At 40.3% G+C, this 24,130-nt stretch overlaps 1 protein-coding gene and 1 long non-coding RNA gene across 2 annotated transcripts in view; one reads left to right on the top strand and one right to left on the bottom strand.

Annotated features, from left to right (window-relative positions):
* The window catches only part of PAPSS1 (3'-phosphoadenosine 5'-phosphosulfate synthase 1), a 99,295-nt gene extending 94,453 nt beyond the window's left edge, over window positions 1-4,842 (top strand). The window contains exon 12 of the mRNA XM_032333085.1: window positions 4,113-4,842. Within this exon, the coding sequence (XP_032188976.1) occupies window positions 4,113-4,251 (139 nt within the window). The 3' untranslated portion in view covers window positions 4,252-4,842. The remainder of the gene's footprint in view (window positions 1-4,112) is intronic.
* Window positions 1-10,556, bottom strand: part of LOC116584571 — a 34,619-nt gene extending 24,063 nt beyond the window's left edge. Inside the window, exon 1 of the long non-coding RNA XR_004283237.1 lies at window positions 10,477-10,556. This is a non-coding gene — a long non-coding RNA (uncharacterized LOC116584571). The remainder of the gene's footprint in view (window positions 1-10,476) is intronic.
* Between the last annotated feature and the right edge of the window lie 13,574 nt (window positions 10,557-24,130).

The following is a 24,130-nucleotide window of genomic DNA, read 5'->3' as shown; positions in this document are numbered from 1 at the left end:
TATTTAGGGTGCCAATTAGTGAACCTCCGGAGCTAAATGAACTGACTTTGCATTAGGTTGGAGTGAGGATGTTTAGATACAGTTGGATAGCTCTCTGGATCGCTCTACCCTCTTGGCTTTCCCTCTGGCTCTCCCCTCAGCAGTAACCTGGCTGGCTTGGAGAGAAAATCAGCAGTGTTAATGGATTCTATTATGACTATCCATTCCCAAATAGCTTCTTCTTACTCTTGAAGACAGGCTTCACATCTTTATTGAAAAGGTTGAGACCATCCTGCATTAACTTGCCTCGTCTTTTTCTAACCCCCTATTGTCGCTGTTTCTTATTTCCCCGATGCTCCTCCTTGTCCAAGCCCCCCTTCCTGTGTCCTTCATGCCAGACTTCCTTCTCCATCTTTCATTTCTCTCCTGGCTTTCATCCTCCTCCCTTTTCTCAATCTTGCCATTTATTTTTTTCTACCTATAGAGTTAGTGCTTGCTAAGACCTACCTTTTCCTTTAAAAAAATCTCCTCTTTTTTCCACTCTGTCTCTCTGCCAGTTTACTACTCTCTCTTTTCTTCACCATCTACTAAAATTCCTCAGTTAAGGAAAAAATTCTGATTTGTTAGTCCAGTGGGGTTTCTTTCCTCATGGTCATTTTTCTCAGCCTCTCTGTGGCCTTAACAACTTGAGAATTTCTCTTCTTCTGTGACCTCCATATCGTCTTGGTTTTCCTTCTACTCCTTTGACAAATGCTTTAACTTTTACTAAGTCGCCTTTCTTTGGAGAGCTTGCCTGGTTTCTCCAACTCAGTTTTCATTTTAGTGTTGATAAATTTACAGATTGTTTCTAAGCCCAACCTTACTGAATGTTTTGAAATCTCCTCTCACAGTCTTGCTTCTTTTCTAGGCATATCTCACATACAGTCAATTTCTTTTTCTCCCTATAGGTTGTCATTTGTGTAAGAGAAAGATGTTGGCGTATTTCCCGAGTCAACTGTGGTAATCAGCCTTCTGCATGGGCCCCTCTGTTCTAGAAGATCTGACTTGTCTTGCACCTTGAACAGATAAGAGCAGTGAGAGATAGCCCCTAGATTGAAACTATTTGGATCCATCTTTTAAGGAATATCTGTTAACCTTTCACTTTTATTGATCATCACTGAGAATTTATAGACATTTAAAAGAGGTTTTACCTAAGCAGATGAGAGCTGCTGAAATGTTGAGCTGAATGCGTGTGTATATCTTCCTGTCTTTTTGGTAGTTGAGGGAATAGGAAGCAGGCAGGGTGACAAGGGGAAGATGTTGCACGCCTGAATTTGAGTAGTACTTTTCTGCTTAACAGTAAGAAGTGATTTTCCTGTGACTGATGAAATGAGTCACACCATTTTGTATTGCTATCCTCCATGTATAGTATTCCAGAATAAAATTTTTAGAAATGTTTCAAAGTGGGCTGGGGCATTCACTAAAGTGTGGGTATCTCCCTGAGTAGTGGGGCCAACAGCTAATCGAAGAGGAAGAACTTGATTCAGGAAAGAATCATGTTGATCTTAGGAACTGACAGTTGAGGTCAGGCATAGGGCCAGACCGGGTGAAAGAGGTACACAGAGCCTGGTGGTCATACCACCAGTTGCAAGGTTTAGAAGCCGCATAAGCAATGGGGTCTTTAAGCACACAGACAAAATCAGAAAAGCAGAAAGAGAAACCAGAAACCGGTTCCTGGTTTGGATCATGAGGAAGTCACAAAACTTGGTCTTTCTTGGTCTGGAGCCCACTGTCTGAGGGCTCCTAAGTAGATTAAATGAACCAGGTTAGGAAGGTGGTATGTGGGTTCCCCTGCCTAAAGTGGAAGTAAGCAAGGTCGGAAGACATCTGAAGATGATTATGGAAGAGATCATTATGAAGGTCATGTAGAAATCTCTAGTGTGAGTAATCGAGATTTAGATGAAAGGGAATGTACAAGTAGCTTGAATTCACCACAGCAATAAAAAACCCTGTATTCCCCCTTTATTGCCAGAAGATGAAGAGTAGTGACTCATTAAGACTATATGTGGTTCTACATTGAACTAGTAGAATTTGTCTGTACATATACCTTTTCATTCTTTTATATTTTACCAAATATTTACTGAGTTCCTGATAGGAAAGTTAATAAGTACCCGATCACTGGTCATAAATATTTCTGTGTCTCTAGCACAATTCAGATATACTTTTTTTTTTTTTGAGGATTTTATTTATTTATTTGACAGAGATCGCAAGTAGGCATAGAGGCAGGCAGAGAGAGAAGGGAGGAAGCAGGCTCCCCGCCGAGCAGAGAGTCCAGTGTGGGGCTTGATTCCAGGACCCTGAGATCATGACCTGAGCCAAAGGCAGAGGCTTTAACCCACTGAGCCACCCAGGTGCCCCCAGATATACTCTTAACTGTTAATGCTGCTGTGTAAGTATGCATTAATAGCCACTATAACTACCTTGAGACCAGAGTAGGAAGCGTAATACTGTAGCAGCATCTTATTTATCTGCTCCTCAGGGCAGTATGCCAAATAATTGAGGTTTCAAGTTAAGGTTAAATTTCTGAAAATTATTTAAACTCACTTTGGGTAGATATTTTTTAAAATAAGCTTTTACTTATAAAAATGATATTTGATATTTTATTTGATTTTAATATTGATAATTGATAAAAATCATTGTAGAAAGGCACAGAAAACATGAGCAAAATTAAAAGCATTTGTAATAATACTGTATAGAAATAACCACTATTAATATTTGGGTTATATTTCTTTATAGTCTTCTTTCCACACACTCTGTATTTTAACAAAATTGCATTTGTATTACACATACAGCTTTGTGTCCTGATTATTTTACTCAGTGCTGTACCATAATTTATTTAGAACCTTCAGCCTTCAGGTCATTTACAGTATTTTACCATCCCAAAACAATGTTCAACTAGCTACCTTTATGCATAACATTTGTGTGTTTTTGTTATTTCCTTAGTGTAGATTCCTGGCAGTGTGATTATTAGTTAAAAACACGTACTTGGCGTCCCTCCAGAAGCATGTGGCAGTTTATGATCTATGATCCCCAGGTTAACGCCACAAATAATGAAGTGGCAAGGGAGCATATAGCTCCTAACTGGGAGTAAACACAGCCTGTGATCTGGTGCCCTAAGTGATCTAGAGCTCTTGATGGGTCCTGGTCTGCTATGTAGGTTGGTTCTCCTTGTCTGAGGGAAGAGGGTGAAATTCCTAGTAGACTACGTAGTAGACTGTAGCCATAGGTGCTCAGTACTTAGGGGTTTAAGGGCCTTTGTGTGTTTTTGAATATAAGAAGATGAAAAAATGAACATCATTTTTATGGTATTTTATCAGTGGGATAGTATCAATTACTGCTACTTAACTTGCTTTTGCTGTAAAACTATGACTGTTTTTCTCTTAATGCCCTGTTATGCATTTGACCTTTCAGATTCAGACGTCCTAAAAAGTTTTCAACCTGTGGAAGCTAAATTGGGTTTAATACTTTGTTTTTGTAAATTTCTACTTCTAAATTAGTTGGCATGGGCTGGGGAGGAGGAGTAAGGGAGATAGGTGGGTATGGCTGTAAAGGGGCAAACCGAGGGATGTTCATGGTTTTGGAACTGTTAATGTGTCTTGACTGTGGTGGATACATGAACCTACATAGGTGATAAAATTGTATAGAACTAAATACACAGAGCCTGGGTAGAATTAGGGAAATCTGAAACAGGTTGGTAGGTTGCGTCCATACTGATAACCTGATTGTGATACTAGGCTATAGTTTTGCAAGATGCTGCCATTGGGGAAACTGGGTAAAGGGTACATGAGCTCTCACTGTATTATTTCTCACGATTGCATGTGAATATACAATGATCTTAGTAAAGATTTCAATTAAAATTTGTTTCCAAGTTCCAAAAATGGGTAATGTCTGATAGCATGGTGTTTTTTGTTCAATGGCAAATCTGAAATCAGATCAGTCATTCATTTTACAAGTACTATGTTTCTCCAGACTTTTTCCCCATTAAACTTAACTACCATGAACAGAAGAACAAAAACTTTTTAAAGTTTCACTGTCACTAAGATTCTAAATATGGGAAATCATGTTCTTTTCTTTTTTTCTTTTTTTTCTTTCAGCCACGAAGACTATGAATTTATTTCAGGCACACGGATGCGCAAACTTGCTCGAGAAGGCCAGAAGCCTCCAGAAGGTTTCATGGCTCCCAAAGCCTGGACTGTGCTGATGGAATACTACAAATCCTTGGAGAAAGCTTAAGCTGTTGACCTAGTCACTCCACCTTTGACACTTAACTGAGTAACAAGAGGGGACCACATAATTACTGTTGGCATTTCTTTGTGGGGGTGTCTGTCTGGATACACTTCCTAAAAACAGACCACTTTCCTTAACTAGCATCAGTTTTGGTCTGCCTTATGAGTTTTGTTTTGAACTAGTGTAACACACTGCTGGTTTTAATGTATCTTTTCCACTTATTATAGTTAATATTCCTACAGTACAATTTTAAAATCTTGTCTTTTTATATTATATTTATGCTTCTGTCTTATGATTTTTTCAAGCTGTTATATTAGTTGTAACCACTAGTATACACATTGAATCTCATTTTTCATCCCTTGAAAAAAGAAAAAAATCACTAAACAATAAAGTTGGCTAGACTTTGTTTTAGGAATTTTACAAAACATCTGTAGCAATTAGATTTTCTTTTTCTACATTGAAAATATAAACTGCTTTCTCCTTTCCGTCTAAAAAGCTATTGATCTCTCAGCTAGCTGTTATAATCTATTCTTATGATCTGTGTAAGCCCCGAATGAACTTTCATTATTCAATAACATTAAACTTTTTGGCTTCTTATTTATGTGATGTTTCTTGTTTTGTTTACATGAAACCTTTCCTACTTGAGAGACATTTCTGATGGAAGAGGGAAATTGCAGGCATCTTTCATTTCTGGAGTCTAATAATTAGTTCCTGCACTGTGTTTCATAGTGAATTTTTAAGTGGGAGAATAACGCATTCTCAGTCTATCCAAAAACTCCACCAGTTTCCCCAGATACCTCTCATATTCTTAAACACCTGAGGTGGTGGTACCAGTAATAGAGACCCGATAGAGGGAGTTAGGGGGAATGACACTTGGTCCATTTGGGGAGGAGGCAGTGTATCAAGTTTGCTTTTGTAGGATATCCTCAAGTTGACTATTCAAGTGGAGATGCTGAGTTAGAAGCTGGATATACAATTGTGGTTGGGATGCCAGCATTTTTTTTGTTTTTTAAGTAGTTTTGAGTGCAGTGCAGAGCTTGAACTCATGATCCTCAGATCAAGACCTGGGCTAAGATCAAGAGTTGGACATTTAGCTGATTTGCCACGTAGGCACCTAGCCACCTAGGCATCCTGGGGATGCCAGCATTTTTGATTTGTAATCATACTCTCTATGAAATAATCATGATCTGTTCTTAAAATTTAGCATTAAAAAGAGATGGCATGGGTGCCTGGGTGTCTCAGTCATTAGGCAGCTACCTTCGGCTCACGTCATGATCCCAGGGTCCTGGGATTGAGCCCTGTGTAGGGCTCTCTGCTCAGCAGGGAGCTTGTTTCTCCCTTTTCCTGTGCCTGCTGCTTCCCCTACTTGTGCTCTCTCTCTCGCTGTCAAATAAATAAATAAAATCTAAAAAAAATTAAAAAGATGGCAGAGTATACATGGAGATAGTATATTAAGGTGAATGAGAATAAAATGCCACTGGGCAGAGAAATAGAAGGAAAAATACAAAAAAAAAGTAAAAATGGATTACAGAAGGATTCAGTTAGTGAGAAAGTTGATAAATAGAATGGAGACTATGAGTAGATGCTTTCTAGTGGCTAGGTTTATTCACTAGTGGATACTGAATAGAAATATTCACTAGTGGGTGATGTATATGCATAGGTATGTTTATGGGAACAATTAGAGGTGACCGTTGATAGGTTTTTGGTGCCACATTATCTAGGTCTCTTTATTTAGGGAGAACTCCTTTATGTAAGTCTACAAAGGTTGAAGGGCCCCATAGATATCCCCTCTCCAACCACAAGCAGCTAAAGTATAACATAGCACCTTGACTAATTTAGAAACTCTACCTAAAGTGTTGAATGTATAGGGAGAGTGATGCCTAGATAATAAACACCATACGAGTCACAGTTTCATGGTGGCAGTGGTAGAGCTGAAATTCTGGGGGCTGCTAGTGTCTAGTGGAAGGGGAATCCCTGGGGATGGGGTCTCCTGTGCAGAAGTAATATCCCATCTACAAATATTCTAGTGGTATGACCTTGGATGAGTCCTCCATACCGGCCTCCTTTCATTCCTGATCATTTCCTAAGCCTCATTCTTAGGCATTCTCCATCAAATTCTATAGGATACCCAATAGCCTTCTATAAATTCCTTTGCTACCAAAATTATCTGGAATTTCTATTATTTGCCACCAAAACCCCTGATTATAATATAAACATGTGAGGAAAACGTGTATTTCATGTAAAAATCTTGATAGTTAAAATTTCAGCAGCATATTTTAAGAGTTAAAATATAGAAGAAAACATTAAAAAATATATTTGGCACTTCGGAAACTTGTCCTTTTGAAACTACAAAAAGGTACTCGTAAAATCAAGATGAAAACATGAAGAGAAGTTAACAGCATTAGGGTGAAATGTGGTCTAACGAGGAACTTTTTGTCCTATCATGTAATTGTCCTTTCTGAATCTCGTTCCCACTGTGCCCCCTGGCCTCCAGCCCACCAAAGAGGGACATGATGAAAATGTGATCCTAGGTGCCTGGGCCGTTGGGATTGGCCACACACTTGTGTGTTCCAGAGAGATGGGAAGAAAATAAAAGCACCCAGTGATGCTAGTCCACAGGTTGGTATGAGTGTCTTTACTCTACAACTCTGATACACACAGACATTTAATTTTTCCTCTTCCTGTTTCATAAAAAGTACAAACCAATTTTTAAAACATTCAACCCTTTTACCAAACTTCTCTTGCCAAGTGGTCTTGGAAATCTCAGTGCCATTTTTATCTATCCATCAGCTGGAAAAGGGAATGGAAAAAGATTATTTTTTTAAAGGACGGAGGAAAAGAAAGTGCAATCATCTTGGCAGAAATATAATGTTTTAAATCTGTCAATTCTCTGTTCTGCTCTGGTAATCAAGACCACATATTTGAGTTTCATTTTCATCCAAGAGGAGAGCAATTATGTCTATCTCTTGGAAGTCCGCATTCAGATACTTTATCAAGAAAAATTCGGAAGTCATGCTCCCCACATATGGTCTATTTTTATTAGCACAGATGTATCCAGGGGTGAGTTGGCTCACAAAGTAAGGAAGTATTTGGCCACTGGGCCTCTTTTATGTGTGTGGTATATTTCTTAGAAATATACAAACCGCTTTGGTTATGTTTCGGCTGGATTCCATTCCCTGCTCCACACATTCTTGTCTTGAATATAATTATATTTAAATTGCACAAAGAACATCCTGCCCACTTAGCTCCCAGTCAGTCTTCTTTCAACTGAAGTAAAAGCCTCCCTAAAGATACATACCTGAAGGCTGATTAAGCAGGGTGTGTGAAGATCCAAGCCCCCTCCTTGTCCTGACTTCCTGCTTCCCTGGATTCCCAGGGAACTTAGGGCCTAGATTTGAGGGAGCAAAATAGGAAACATGAAAAATTTCATCAGGGATCTTCATCTCTCAGATATGCACCAACACTGAAGCATCTAAAATGATCTGCCTTTGTCAAGAAAAGGAAGACATCTCCCCGAAAGGAGCTAGAACATGGGCTCCCTCTTTGCATTTCTCACAACAGCTCTGGCTTATCCTCTTTGAAAAGTGTTCTCCAAGAGCACAACCACTCCAGTTGCCCAGAAGGACGTAGGTATCTCTAAAAGTAAACACACTGGGGCCTTGCTGCCCAACCAGCTCCCCCAAGGAAAACCAACTGAATTTGAGTAATTAAAAAAAAAAAAAATAGAAGTTATGTCTGATACCTGGCTTCACGGCCCGGGTTCCCAAAACTTGTCCTAAAAGACTTTCAGCCTCAGAGTTGAATAGTGCTATTTTGTGTGATATTTATGTACTACATCAACACAGATGGAGGGAGTTAACTGATCATACGTTGTGAGCTAATTCCAATGGGCTACTCAAATGCACCCATTAAAGAACTTGGAGAGAGAAAAAGTTAAAAGCTTAGATATCTAGATGTTTTGGCTGAAGCCAAAGAATAAGCTTAAAGGAGAGTACAGTTTTGTGCTTAAGAGTTCAGGCTTGGGAATAAAGTTTGACCAATTCCTTGTTGGTTTTGTGACCTGCAGCTTCATAGCCCTCAATTTTCTTACCTATGGAGTGACAGTTATAGTCAGGAATTATATGAGAATGTGTGAAAAGCACTGCTCCATCATTATTATTATTATTATTATTATTATTATTATTATTATTATTATATGTAAAGATGTAGTCTTTTGGCCAAGAAACAGTGATACCAGTATCTGAGAGGAGACCTTGTAATCTTTGCTTCATAATGCCATTCTCTAGCCTACTGAACAAAGTGACTACACATTAATGTCACAGACAAATCTAAGCCAGTCAGAACAGTGTTCCTGGTTCAGCCATACTTTTTTCCCTTTCTCCTTGTGTCCAATTTCTCCTGTGTTTTCTAGATTAAGAAAACAAGTACAGGGGCGCCTGTGTGGCTCAGTGGGTTAAGCCGCTGCCTTCGGCTCAGGTCATGGTCTCAGGGTCCTGGGATCGAGTCCCGCATCGGGCTCTCTGCTCAGCAGGGAGCCTGCTTCCCTCTCTCTCTCTCTCTGCCTGCCTCTCCATCTACTTGTGATTTCTCTCTGTCAAATAAATAAATAAAAAATCTTTAAAAAAAAAAAAAAAAAAAGAAAACAAGTACATTTTTGCAAAGAGAAAAAAGAAAAATACACACATTTGTCTAAAACAAGCATCGACTAATTCATATGCAAAAGAAAATCATTGAAAAAATAGCACTTTGGGAAACCATCAAAAGCTGTCTTAATGAGTGGGAGATGCCTGGTGTCTCAGTCGGGTAAGCGTGGGCCTTCAGCTTAGGTCGTGATCCCAGAGTCCTGGGATCACGCCCCGCATTAGGCTCCCTGCTCAGTCAGGAGCCTGCTTCTCCCTCTCTCTCTGCCTGCTGCTCTCCCAGCTTGTACTCTTTCTCTCTCTGACAAATAAATAAATAAAATCTTGAAAAAAAAAATGTAACGAGTGGAAGTTGGGATTAGAAAGGAGTTTATTCTCAACATTAAGTTTAATGAGGAAGGTCTGCTTTAATTAAATCAATTAATTATTTAATTAATATAACTTAATTAATATAACTTAGTTATATTTAATATAATTAATTATACTTAATATAACTTAAAGTTATATTAAAGCTGCATTTGTAAGCATTACACTTTTCTTGTAAAAGCTGAGTTCAGCTTGTTTGACACCTCAGATCAAGCACAAAATCTTAAATATATTTGACTTATAGAATTGCCATACAAATGGTGCGTCATGGATTAGCTAATTATTTTCATCTTCTAGGGATATAATGTATTAGGAATATGAAGTACAAAATTGTATACTGTTTCCCAGAGTTATGCACGTAGGGATTCTTTTCCAGTTCATATAGTCAAAAGATCTCAAGGGGCGCTTGGGTGGCTCAGTTAGTTAAGCAGCTGCCTTCGGCTTAGGTCATGATCTCAGTCGGGGTCCTGGGATCAAGCCCCCAGTCCAGGCTCTGCTCTTCTTAGTGGGCAGTCTGCTTCTCCCTGTCACTCTCCCCTCTGTGCTTTCTCTCTCTCTCTCAAATAAATAAATAAAATCTTTACAAAACAAATCTCATAGCTAAGAGTAAGATGATGAGTAAAGAATATAGTATAAAATTTAAATTTATCTTAACAAACATCATTGAAATCTTAACAGCAAATGTTTCCTGAGTGCTTACTATTTTATTTGCCAGACATTGTGCTAAGTGCTTCACATGTATTATTTTGTTTAGGGCTTGTAACAATAAGTGGCATAGCGAAGAATATTAAGAAAGGAGAAGGAGAAAACCAAAGTTTAAAAAATGAGAATTGAAATGAAAATAGAGTATAACATCATTTTGCTAGAAGACAGATGAGAAATAATAAAGAAGTTGGGTGTAGGATAAATGGTCTAAAACAAAAATCTCTGTGTTAATAATAATTGAGTACAAATGAAACTGTTGGAGGAGGTGGTAGGAAGACTGTGACTTCCTCACCCAGGAACTGACCCCGGGCACCTGGAGGCTCCTCACCTCTCCCCTCTGCTTTGCAAGGTACCTTTTGTGGCTCGCCTTTCCCAGAGTGGGAGCCGGTTTCAAGGATACAGACTTGAGAGAGCCGGTGTTTAGGGGACTATCTGGACTATCTTTGTATATGAGTGAATTCTGTTTACGCCTCTGTATAATCTTTTAAGATTTCGGTGGGCTGAAGCTAGAGCTACTCACCTTCAGGCTGCAAAGTCAAGCTTCTGAGGTAAGTTCCCTGGCTCAGTAGACTTGCCGCTGCCCCTCTGGAGCAGGTTGCTTCTTTATTCCGTCTCTCCTTGCCCTCTCTTTATGGGGTCTGGGTTCCGAGTTCTCCGGAAGTTCCCATGTGCCTGAACCCAAATGTCCTGGTGACGATAGCCACACCACCTGTAAAGTACTTAGCAACAAATTAAGAAGAGAAGAATCGGGTCTAGTTGAATAAAACTGTAAAATGTTATGAAAACATAAAAAGCAAGATCTAAAAAACTGAAGCAGTTTGCTATGGTACTAGGTGAAAAGACTGAATACCACAGGAATGTCAGTCTTCCCAAGATTAATAAATGTTCGAGGCAATTAAAAACCTCAATGAATTTTTGAGTTTCAGATGAAATAATTTTATTAGTTCATTTGGAATAATAAATACCAAAAATAACAAGAAAATTAAAGTGAGGGGAGACTTAACTCATCAACGGACCCAAAGATTTATGAAAGATAGCAAGTGGTTATTTTAAGCCACAGAGCTTTGGGGCGCTTTGTTATACAGCAATCACTAATTAATATGGGTATTACAGCTCATATAGGCTGACTCAATTGTACTCCCCCATGGAACATGGCTGGGGAAATTGGGGTTGTGATTGAGGGTAAATGTCACGCTCTCCCTCCCTGCCTGCAGAGGTGACGCATCACACACACAGGTCGATGCATAAGCTCTTGTTTATTCCCTGGTCGATCTTTCTCTCCTCTTTCTTTCTCCTTCCCCTGCGGGGAAGTTCCCTTGCCTTATATAGGGCATAACAGCCAATCACAGAGGTGTTCATGCGAACAGGAGGTATACAGTCAATCACAGAGGTGTCCATGTGAGGAGCACGAGGTCACGTGTGGCCAGGGCGGATGTTTTTTAGGCTGTCCGTGCTTTCGGGCTATGTAGCCGGCCATCTTAGGGGCGCGACCTCGACAGGTAAAGAGAAATAAAGGGGTGTTAGAGAGGAGAAGGGAGTTGGGGTAAATTGGAAGGGGAGGTGAATCATGAGAGACTATGGACTCTGAAAAACAATGAGGGGTTTGAGGTGGCGGGGGGGGGGGGGGGGGGGGGGGGGGGGGGGGGATGGGGGTTGGAGTACCAAGTGGTGGGTATTATAGAGGGCACGGATTGCATGGAGCACTGGGTGTGGTGCAAAAATAATGAATACTGTTTGTCTGAAAATAAATAAATTAATTTTATTTAAAATAAATAAATAAAAATTTAAAATTTGAAGTAGGGACTAGAAGCTTACGATTAGAAGGATAAATTATAGAATCAGCTAGAATAGTGGTGACAAGGTAGAAAGTAGAATTAGGGGACAATGTATATTGAAAAAAGAAAACAATGTTGAGTTCCTGAGCTACAAAATGGATGATGTGCTCGATAAAATACAAAAAAGATAAACTGAGTTCCCCGGATCAGGGGCTGGCCAAGGATGACCTGGCTCACCTCCTGTCTTTGTAACCCATTTGTGTTGGAACACGGCTCCGGGCATTTAAGTATTGTCTGTGGCTACGTCTGTGCCCCAAAGCAGAGCTGAGCAGTTGAGTCTGGGACTTTCAGCTTGAAAAGCTGAAAATATTTGCTGGCCCTTTAAGGAAGATTTGCCAATCCCTGCTCTAGACTGACCACTACTTCTCCAGCATGGGGTTCTGACAGCAGAGCTACTAGAGGAGGGGAAAGGCTCTGGGAATGGAGCGGTCCACACCATCCTTCGTCTGTACCTCTCAGCCTTCCACGCCCTTCCCTTCTGTGACTTGGAGGGGAGTGGGATGGTAGGGGGACGTGGCTAAGGGAAGGAGACCCGAGACCCAGACCCTTCCCTTAGCCATGTCCCCCTACCATCCCACATCCCAGATTTAACCCCACAAAGTCAAAGAAATCAGGGTGACGTATGCTCAGTTGCCTCCTATTATGGGAGTGAGATGGGTTGTTTACGACAACCCTTGTCCAAATAATTCAACTGTCAGACATTCAGTCAGACGCAATTCAGGGCTGGGTGGACTGAACTGTTCACTGAACAGACCTGATTTTTTAGTGTCATGTCGACTCAGCGACATTTCTTCTGGTCATAGCAACTAAAAATTTGCGAATACAAATATAAAGTAGATAAAATGCAGAGAATAAAAATAAATACAAATTAGAAAAGCAATAATTCCAATAGTAGTTTGTTTCTGCACTTAGAGTGACTATCCAGGCAATTATAGATTCACAAAGGTTGGTGGCCAGAGTGTCAGATTTATTGGCAGAAACACCAAGTGTTTCATGCTGACCGATCACCATGTGTGGGGTCAGTGTACCTGAGCTGAGTATCCTTTGAGATCATTCACCTTTGCATTTCCTGACTTGCATGTTTTAATTCGTAGCCTGTGCATTGTATTAACATTTTTCTTTGCATTTAGTTTCCTTTTAAAAAATGAGAACAAAAGAAAAATGTTAATGCCGCATTCTCTCAAGGCAATCACCATATACTGAATAATAGCTGTGCTGGGACTCTTAAGTTCCTTATATTTTTAAATCTTCAGAACAATAGGGAAAGGATTTGGTTCCTCTTGTTCCTATCTCTAATGGATTAAAAGTACTGTGCTTAAAGTTTTCATAAAGTTTTCTGTTCCTGCCAGAAATAAAAGAGAATGAAGAACCTCAATAAAGAAAAGATAATACAGCTTAGAGATGAACTTGGAAATTCAGTTTTGAGTGATTAAAATTACATTAAATGGAAACTTTCAAAGGCAATCTTTGGGAAAAGGGGTCTCGAGTAAGGACTTATCACGGTGATAACTCTGAAAGACGGCAGAGGTGATATGGTGAAAGTAAGGAGCTCTGTTTATAGGGGGTTTGGGGTATGATGTTAAATGAAATTTCAAAAAATGTTTAAGACTTGTTCCAGAACTTTCCATATAATAGGTATTCAGCATATGTTTGCTGCCTTCCCTTTCGAGGTGGAACTAGGAGTTGTCCGGCCTTTATTCCACCTTCTTTACAGTTGGGGTCATGATTGTGTTGAGGGTGGCAATGGGCCAAGCCCCAGGGGACGGGTCATGAAGCGCTTGGACTGATCATGACAGTCTTGTGGTCAGGTCTCCCAGCCTCCCCTGCAGCATTCACCAGCCATGAGGACCAATTTGGGCCAAGAAGACCTAAGAGGAGTTCTTTTGGGCCGGGGGCTTTGCTTTCCTCATGAGAGAGAAAGGACACAGCTAACCACACAAAATTTCCTTTCTTTCTGACCAGTAGGCAGACAGGAATGTTTCCTCAAGAAGCTCTATAACAAGAAGGGATGGATGGCATTTAGCAATTTCTGTTCAGTTGTCTAAAGTCTAAAGAAATGTTTTTCAGCCTGGAGCCTTGACCCATCTGTATTAAAGTCACTTGGGTTGGTATCTCTGGGTTGAAGCCAGGGATATGCATTTTAAATATGTGCTTTGTGTCCTTCTTATGTACCCTCCGGTCTGCTATCTCGTGCCATAAAAGTTGAGGTGGAAAGTTCTTTTGAATTGAGTTTTTTTGAATTGAAAAGGTTAAATGTTTTGATTTGGATATGCATTCCAATGAAAGACTTTAATAAGCTTTGAAATTGATTATAAGCCCCGGAAGTGTGGTTTATGGAGAAGTTATTGTTTAGCCTCACTGAATAAAGCCCTGATCCTTTGGACACTTTTGAGAAATATTTAAGTTGAAAGTAACTGCCGTATTTTCCACTATAGGTAGAGGTGAAGCAAGAACGATCCTCTCCTGAACCAGAGCTTTGATACGTTTCTCTCCTTTGCTAAAATGTTCAAACATATTTGCTTTCCCATAAATAATTCTCAGGGATTCCTGAAATACTAAGGCCCATGTAATCTTTTTAAGGAACAGAACAAGACCACTACTAACAATAAGAATGGTTTGTTAAGCCTTTTTTTTTTTTTTCTTTTGGCTCCTACATTGCCTCTTCAGGTGTTTGCAGTTTGCTTGGTGCAAGACTCCGTCTGGGGAATTGACAAGACGCTCCAGGTGGCCCTTTCTGTCTTAGCTGAAAGCTTCGTAATCAATTAAATGAGATTAAAAAGGAAATGTTAACAGGCATTATGAGGTATCTGTAGACATCTCCAGATGCCCCCAAAGTTGGTCCTGCCATAGAGGACCCTGCGACGCTATGGAAACAGGCTGTGTGGCCCCACACAGTGTCATATTTCCATTGCCCCTTCAGCTGAGGTGTCAGGGACACAACATCGGCATTTTTCTCCTCAGACCCAGGTCATTCTCCCATTCTTTCAGTATTTCTAGCTCTCCTTCTCCATGGCAGTTCTACTACAATGGAAATGTTATAAAATAAGAGAAGAAGGAATACTTAAAGTCTCAAAAAATGCTCACACCAGAGGCAGGTAGGCCTCATTTTGTCTTTTGGGTTTCTTGTCATTGCTGTTGTGTTGAGTTTTCCTCAGGCTCTGGGAAAATGCAGGGCAACTTTGTCACACTTCATGGAGTCTGGGCATCTCTTTACCACGAGAGACAGCTCACTGCCTCTTCGGCTGCCAGGAATCATTTGTGGAAGATTCCCACCTGCCAATCCTGAAGTAAGACCCGGGATATGATTATGGAGAATCTCTCCCCAAGGAAGAGACTTTTGATGATAACCAAGGCTTCCAGTTTGGGGAACTTACTTTAAAAATGAAATTGATTTAAAAATGTTAGAGAAAATCTTGTCACAAAAAGTCGCTGGTTACACCCTAGTGAAAAAAAAAAAAACACAAAATATTGGAAGACGATCAGCTACACCAGATTTATTGTTAATGCATATTAAAACACCCTAAAGATCTTGTTTTACTCTGGCTAGAATGCAGTGAGATTAGACATAAGGTGTCAGGGTATGGGCTCATTTTGCTGGACTCCAAACTGTCTAACTTGGGCTACCTGAATGTTCAGGAGAGTATCACCTTCGCCTGCCTCTGGCAGTTGGGGAATTGCTGAGGTTTTAAAAATTTTTTAAAGACTTTATTTATTTATTTGACAGAGAGAGACAGATAGCAAGAGAGGGAACACAAACAGAAGGAGTGGGAGAGGGAGAAGCAGGCTTCGCAGGGAGCATGCAGCCTGGTGCAGGGCTTGATCCCAGAACCCTGGGATCATGACCTGAGCTGAAGTCAGACGCTTAACCTACTGAGCCACCCAGGCGCCCCTGCTGACATTTGAAATGAGAGGCATTTAATACAAGCGGAGGGGCGAAGCCTACCGCAGTAAGAAGGAAACATTTACGTCGGACCCAATAGGAGCAGCCACTATAGGTTTTTACCCACGAGTGTAAAAGGAGGCAAACAGGGTTTGGTAAATAACTCTGGCCATGAGGTGCTGAGCAGAGAGAAGAACCGAAGAGCTAGAGACAGAAGGACCTGGTGAAGGGCTGTGCTTTTTCCCAAAGTGGGCTTGGGGGTCCCGGCTTAGGTGTAGAGAGCAGTAATGGAAAAGGGAGGATGCCTTTACCATTGACCCAAATGACTCCCTGGGCCTTGCAGATGTGACCTGTTTTTGGTGGCGTCGCATGCTTTACCTTGTTCTCACAGGTGAGCTTTGAACAATCGAAGTCCAATAAGACCAAGTCTGTTCCTTTTGCTGTGGCTCCGAATACTGGATGCGTCTGCTTTTAGAGTTGGCGCCTCAGCAAAACCTCTGGGCGGGGTCCCCTCTTTTTCCTCTTCCTCTTCCCTGGGGGTCCTGCCTCTAGTTGGTCTACTAACACTGCCGCGTTCTAGGATACTCCCACCAGATTCTATGAACACCTGTGCGGCAGCCTTACCGTTGAGTTTCTAGGAGAGCTGCAGGTGTCCTTTCTTTCCATCCTTCTTTCCTCCCCCGTCCTTCCCTCTTTCCCTCCCTCCCTTCCTTTTTAAAAGATTATATGTATTTATTTACTTGAGAGAGAGAAAAAGAGACCACGAGAGGGGTCGAGGGGCAGAGCAGAAGCATACTCCCCGCAGAGCAGGGAGCCCAATGTGGGGTTTAATCCCAGGATCCCAGGATCCCAGGATCATGACCTGAGCTGACGGCAAACAGTTAACTAACTGAACCAGCCAAGTGCCCCAGCAGGTGTCTTTTCTTGATTGGAATTTCCGGGTGTGTGAGGATGAGCCCTGAGGAAATAACACTAACAGGCGGCATTTGCTGTGGGTTACAATGTGCCCATTGTACAATGGGCATTGTACAATGTGTACATTAATTCTTCTAATCTTCACAGCTTGGTGGTATGAGTTAACACCATTGTCCCTGTTTCACAGATGCAAAAACTGACATTTGGGTCAAGTCTTAAGGTCACATGCCAATAGGTGTGGGCTTTGGAACAGGAACCGGAGTGTGATTGATTCCAGAGCCTAGTTTTGTGTGAAACATGGTTTCTGTTGAGGGGTTAGGAGGTGTCCAGAAGCCCCTTGAGAGGTGTAGGTACTTAAAGATAACAATATAAGACTGAGATAAGAATAATAAATAGTTGAACATCTATGGTGCACCAGGTTCTGTGTTGAGTGCTTTTCTCATTGCATTCTTTATTTTTTCTTAAAGATTTTATTTATTTATTTGATAGGCAGAGATTACAAGTATTCAGAGAGGGAGGCAGAGAGAGAGGAGGAAGCAGGCTCCCCATTGAGCAGAGAGCCCAATGCAGGGCTTGATCCCAGGACCCTGAGACCATGACCTGAGCCGAAGGCAGAGGCTTTAACCCACTGAGCCACCCAGGTGCCCCTAGTTGCATTCTTGAAACAAACTGAAGAGCTAAATAAAATTCTCATTTTGTAAGTAGGAAATCTGAAGCTTAGAGAGGTTAGGGAAATTATTCAAGATCAGGGAGTTAGTAAAATGCAAAGTCAGTTCTAGATTCGAACTCAGGAATTTTGCAAAGATGGCACGCATTTGGGGCTATGAGAGACCGCTAGTTGATAGGTGTTTTCTGATTCTTATAGGATGCTTAGAGTTGAGGCTATTCCTTAATCTAGACTCCCAAGTTTTTCTGAAGCCCTCCCGATAAGAGTTGCTTCTGATGCTTGATAAAAGTGTGCCCTAGACCCACTGAAGCAGAATATCTAAGGAAGGGGTGGAGAGATTGGTGTTTCTGAGAAGCTTGCAGAGTTCCAGGAGCAAAAGCAGCAGCATTCCATGTCTAGGAGTCTAGACCGAAAACTTGCATGCTGGTGCTCCTGCCATGGTCTGTTGGCCGAAACAAGTCACAGGGCTGCCCAGATTCAAGCGGTGGGGAGATACAGTTGATCCTTGAACAACATGGTTTTAAACTGTGCAGGGGTTTTTGTTTTGTTTTGTTTTTGACAAGTACAATACAGTACCATCAATGTATTTTCTCTTCCTTATGATTTTTAAATTTATTTTTATTTTTTTCTTATGATTTTTTAAAATAATGTTATCTTTTCTCTAGTTTACTTTGTTGTAACAATACATTATATAATATATAGAACATAAAAATATGTTTTTTTAAAGGTTTATTTCTTTTGAGAAAGAGAGAAAGAGTGAGCATGCAAGTGGGGGGAGGGGCAAAGGAGAGGGAGAGAGAATCCTTAGGTAGACTCCCTGCGGGCACAGAGCCCAATGCCGGCAGGGGGGCGGGGTGCAGGTGGGTGGGGGTCTCGATCTCAGGACCCTGAGCTCATGACCTGAGCCGAAATCAACAGTTGGTTGTTTAACTAACTGAGCCACCCAGACTTTCCCCCAACATATGTTAACTATTTATGTTATTAGAAAGGCTTCCAGTCAACAGCAGTTCTGGGCAACTCCAAAGTTGTAGGTGGATTTTTGGTTGTGCAGGGCTGGCCACCCCTAACCTCCAATGTTGTTCTAGGGTCCACTGCAGTCTCTATCTCTTGATGGAAGGAGCTGCAAAGTCAGATTGTGAGGTCACATTGCAAACACTAGTGGGGAGATATTCTGTGGTCATTTATTTTTTGCACTTTATTTTTTCAGGAATCCCACCAAGCACTGGGCTTGACATTGCCCCAGCTCTCTTTCATTTCCTACAATCTTGTCCCAAAGTATTGCCTTTCCCATGATACAGAGAATACTGGGATGCTTAGTTTTACAGAAACAAAATAAAATGGTGGATTTTATAATGAGATGGGAAGAGACTGTGGAAATCCTTTTGTTTTGTTTTTGTTTGTTTGCCTTCTTTTTTTTTTTAAAAAAAATATTCTACTTCTTTATTTGAAAGAAAGAGTGAAAGAGAGCATGAGAGAGGAGGTCAGAGGGAGAAGCAGACTCCCTGTGGAGGTGGGAGCCCGATGTGGGACTTGATCCCAGGACTCCAGGGTATGACCTGAGATGAAGGTAGTTGCTTAACCAACTGAGCCATCCAGGAGCCCTGGAAATCCTTTTGTACCTTAACAATTACACTACATTTTTCATGGCAAAGTACTAAAGCATTGTTTAACTTCAAGATGTATTTCACATTTTTTTAAACACAAAGACAAGTGTTCTGAATTTGCTGTCCTTTCTGTGCAGACAAGGGGCTGTTAGTAGTATGCCACCCAACAGACATTTCTTGAAAACATAAACACACTTATTCTATCCTCCAAGTTTAAAGCGATGTTTTAACAACGAGAAAGAAAGTAATTGCTTTTCAAAAGAAACTCCTGCTATGAACAAAGCATTTTTAAACTGGATGTTTGGAAATGTTCCTGCTGTTATGTGATTTTATTGTCAAAAACAATGTAAATGTGTCATGTACAAATTTTCCTCTCTCAAACAAAAAATTCGAATCTAAATTTTCTGTTTAAAAATACCCTTCAGATGGAGAGTGTGAATGAGTTTTGAAACAATTTGGTAATAGTAAGGAAACGCAATAGTTTCTGGTTCATTTACAAAGAAACAGACTGATATCAGAAAGATGAAAATTTACTAGTGGTATTTTAACAGAAAAACACTGAAAATTTTTTTCAATCCCAGATTTATAAGCAATTATATAGTTTCGCCCTGTGGATCAAAATATCTGCATAAGAAGCTTTTTTCAGGTGATAGCAACATCATAAAACGTTCAGCTGCAGTTTAAAAACATAACAAGTTCCATTTAATCATGTATGTTCACTAAAACAATTAATATTGATGTTAAATTTTAAGCGTAAACATTCTGAGGATTAATAAATACAATTTAAATATACTAAAAAATATAGATTACATTTATCTTTTTCAAGTTTGAAGTTCAGATTTTCTATTTTCACATTGCATAATTAATAATAACTCACAGCACAGTGTATACACGTGTTAAAAATAAATGATCACACCTACTAAGTTGGCTCTTATCAAAAGACCACAAAGTGCGTGTGGGTGAGGATGAAGAGAAACTGCAAACCAAGGGCGCAGGGTGGGTTGGTGTTGCTGGTGGGAATGTAACATGGCACCAGAGCTGTGGAAACAGCCTGGCACTTCCTCACAAGGTTACGTGTGGACTTACCATAGGACCTAGCCCTTAACTTCTCAGTATATCCCCCAAAGAACTGAAAACGCAGATATCTGTGCACCAATATTGATGGTAGCATCACTCACAGTTAGACCGAGGCTGGAGACAGTCAAATGTCCATCAGCAAATGATGGACTTATTCTGCCTTAAAAAAGGAATGAAATTCTGATACAGCCTACACCATAGACGAACCTGGAAAACATGCTGAATGCCATAAACAAGACACCAAAGGACAAATATTGTATGACTCCACATTGATGGGGTACCTAGAGCAGACAAACGCAGAGGCAGAAGGTATCATGGAAGTTACCAGAGGCTGGGTGGAATGGAGAACGGAGGTTACTGCTTAATGGTTATTGAATTTCTCTTTGGGCTGATGAAAAAGTTCTGGAAGTGTCTGCACCGTATTGTGAATGTACTTACTGTCACCCAGTTGTACACCTAAAGATAGTGAAAAGGGTAAAGTTTATGTTATGTATGTTTCATAACAACAAAAATATAAAGAAATGCACACATTTTGGGGGAAATGTATGTTCAAAATACTACTGGTAAATACAAGCATATATAATAAGAAAAGTTTGGAGATCACTGAGGGAAGGGGTTGTTCGGAGAGCTTGACTCATAAATAAATGTAGAAAGTGGGGCTTCACGCAGGTTTCTGTGTACCATCCAATCAGATGTCAGAGAGCACAGAGCTTTTTAAGGATTTCTTTGTCATTTCTCCAAGTGACTACTTTTGGTCGTCACTGGCTTATTTCCAGTAGTAATGAACAGTAGGAACCATTAGGACAAAAAACAAAACAAAACAAAACAAAACAAAACAAAACCCCATGAGATTTTCCTTAGAGAAAGGTCAGGGGCAACAGGGGATGCTGCAGTATCTGGTTACTCTGTAGGGAAGTTGAAATTTGTATTGGTGTCTTAAGGTTGCCATGACAAGTTACCACAAACTTGGTAGTTTAAAACAGCCAAATAGCAAACTTTCACAGTTTGGAGGCCAGATGTCTGAAATCAAGGTGTTGGCAGGACCATTCTCTTGCTGAAGGTCTAGTGGAGAATCCTTCTCCGCCTCCTCCAGCTTCTGGTGGCTCCCTGTGTTCTTTGGCTTACAGATGCCTGACTTCAATGTCTGCCTCCCTCTTCGCATGGGCTTCTCTGTACGTCTGTGTCTTCTTTTACATCTCTTATAAGGATACTTGGTCATCTGATTTAGTATCCACTTGGGTAATCCAGGAAGATCTTCTCTCAGGATCTTTAATTGAATGATATCCGCAAAGACCCCTTTTCCAAGTAAGGTCCCATTCACAGGTTCCGGGGATTGGGTTGTGAACATGCCTTTTTTGGGGGGTGCGGTGGGGAATAGGTACCATCCAACCAACTAAAAAACTCAGGGTATTAAAAGGATGTTGGCAGCTTCTCAAAAGAAAAAGCCAAATGTATGGAACCAGAAACGAGCAACAGAGAGTCTTACCAGGAATTCTACCAGAACCTGAAATCTGCCCTGGCACTTCACGGGCTATAAATTTGTATAATTCTTTGTGATGGTTTCAAAATTGTTTTTTTCTACCTTTTGTTTTACCAGTATTAAAAGGTAGAACAATTAAAACTCTCTTAGCATGAAATCATGATAAGTGATACTAACTGCTCTAACAATCTCAAAATGTTGGTGGCTTAATACAAAAATAGTTTATCTCTTGCACTTATTACAGTCTGCATGCAGATCATTGTTTTTTTAAAATTAACATATAATGTATTTTTTGCTTCAGGGGTATAGGTCTGTGATTCATCAGTCTTACACAAGTCACAGCACTCACCCTCCCCAATGTCAATCTCCCAGCCACTGCAACCCAACCTCCCCTCCCCTCCAGCAATCCTCAGTTTGTTTCCCGAGATTAAGAGTCTCTTATGATTTGTCTTTCTCCCTGTCCCATTTTGTTTCATTTTTCCCTCCCTTCACCTATGATCCTCCATCTTATTTCTTATATTCCTCATATTAGTGAGATCATATGATAATTGTCTTTCTCTGATTGATTTATTTCACTTAGCATATGCCCTCTAGTTCCATCTATATCATTACAAATGGCAAGAGTTCATTTTTGATGGATGCATAGTATTCCATTGTATATATATTTATACCACATCTTTTTTAATATAATTTTTAAAATTTTTTAATAAACGTATAATGTAATATTAGCTGCAGGGGTACAGATCTGTGAATCACCAGTTTTACACACTTCACAGCACTCACCATAGCATGTACCCTCCCCAATGTCCATAACCCCACCACCCTCTCCCTACTCCCCTCCCCCTGGCCACCCTAAGTTTGTTTTGTGAGATTGAGAGTCTCTGATGGTTTGTCTCCCTCCTGATCCCATCTTGTTTCATTTATTCTTTTCCTACCCCCCAAACCCTCCATGTTGCATCTCCACTTCCTCATATCAGGGAGATCATATGATAGTTGTCTTTTTCCGATTAACTTATTTCACTAAGCATAATACCATCTAGTTCCATCCATGTCGTCACAAATAGCAAGATTTCATTTATTTTGATGGCTGCATAGTATTCCATTGTATATATATACCACTTCTTATTTATCCATTCATCTGTGGATGGACATCTAGGTTCTTCCCATAGTTTGGCTATTGTGGACTGCTGCTATAAACATTTGGGTGCATGTGCCCCTTCGGATCACTACATTTGTATCTTTAGGGTAAATACCCAGTAGTGCAATTGCTGGGTCCTAGGGCAGCTCTATTTTCAACTTTTTGAGGAGCATCCATGCTGTTTTCCAGAGTGGTTGCACCAGCTTGCATTCCCACCAACAATGTAAGAGGGTTCCCCTTTTTTTGCATCCTCGCCAGTATCTGTCATTTCCTGACTTGTTAATTTTAGCCATTCTGACGGGTGTGAGGTGGTATCTCATTGTGGTTTTGATTTGTATTTCCCTGATGCCGAGTGATATGGAGCACTTTTTCATGTGTCTGTTGGCCATCTGGATATCTTCTTTGCAGAAATGTCAGTTCATGTCCTCTGCCCATTTCTTTATTGGATTATTTGTTCTTTGGGTGTTGAGTTTGCTAAGCGCTTTATAGATTTTGGATACTAGCCCTTTATCTGATATGTCATTTGCAAATGTCTTCTCCCATTCTGTCAGTTGTCTTTTGGTTTTGTTAACTGTTTCCTTTGCTGTGCAAAAGCTTTGGATCTTGATGAAGTCCCAATAGTTCATTTTTGCCCTTGCTTCCCTGGCCTTTGGCGATGTTCCTAGGAAGAAGTTGCTGCAGCTGAGGTCGAAGAGGTTGCTGCCTGTGTTCTCCTCAAGGATTTTGATGGATTCCTGTCTCACATTGAGGTCCTTCATCCATTTTGAGTCTATTTTCATATGTGGTGTAAGGAAATGGTCCAATTTCGTTTTTTTGCATGTGGCTGTCCAATTTTCCCAACACCATTTGTTTAAGAGACTGTCTTTTTTCCATTGGACATTCTTTCCTGATTTGTTGAAGATTAGTTGACCATAGAGTTGAGGGTCTATTTCTGACTCTCTATTCGGTTCCATTGATCTATGTGTCTGTTTTTGTGCCAGTAGCATACTGTCTTGATGATGACAGCTTTGTAATAGAGCTTGAAGTCTGGAATTGTGATGCCACCAACTTTGGCTTTCTTTTTCAATATTCCTTTGGCTATTCTAAGTCTTTTCTGGTTACATATAAATTTTAGGATTACTTTTTCCATTTCTTTGAATAAAATGGATGGGATTTGATAGGGATCGCATTAAATGTGTAGATTGCTTTAGGTAGCATAGACATTTTCACAATATTTATTCTTCCAATCCATGAGCATGGAACATTTTTCCATTTCTTTGTGTCCTCTTCAATTTTTTTCATGAGTACCCTATAGTTTTCTGGGTATAGACTCTTTGCCTCTTTGGTTAGGTTTATTCCTAAGTATCTTATGGTTTGGGTGCAATTGTAAATGGGATTGACTCCTTAATTTCTCTTTCTTCTGTCTTGTTGTTGGTGTAGAGAAATACAACTGACTTCTGTGCATTGATTTTATATCCTGACACTTTACTGAATTCCTGTACAAGTTCTAGCAGATTTGGAGTGGAGTCTTTTGGGTTTTCCACATATAGTATCATATCATCGGCAAAGAGTGATAGTTTGACTTCTTCTTTGCCAATT

This window comes from Mustela erminea, chromosome 2 (assembly GCF_009829155.1).
Source record: "Mustela erminea isolate mMusErm1 chromosome 2, mMusErm1.Pri, whole genome shotgun sequence".
In the NCBI taxonomy this organism is placed as follows: domain Eukaryota; kingdom Metazoa; phylum Chordata; class Mammalia; order Carnivora; family Mustelidae; genus Mustela; species Mustela erminea.
This window is presented reverse-complemented; position numbering and strand designations above follow the sequence as displayed.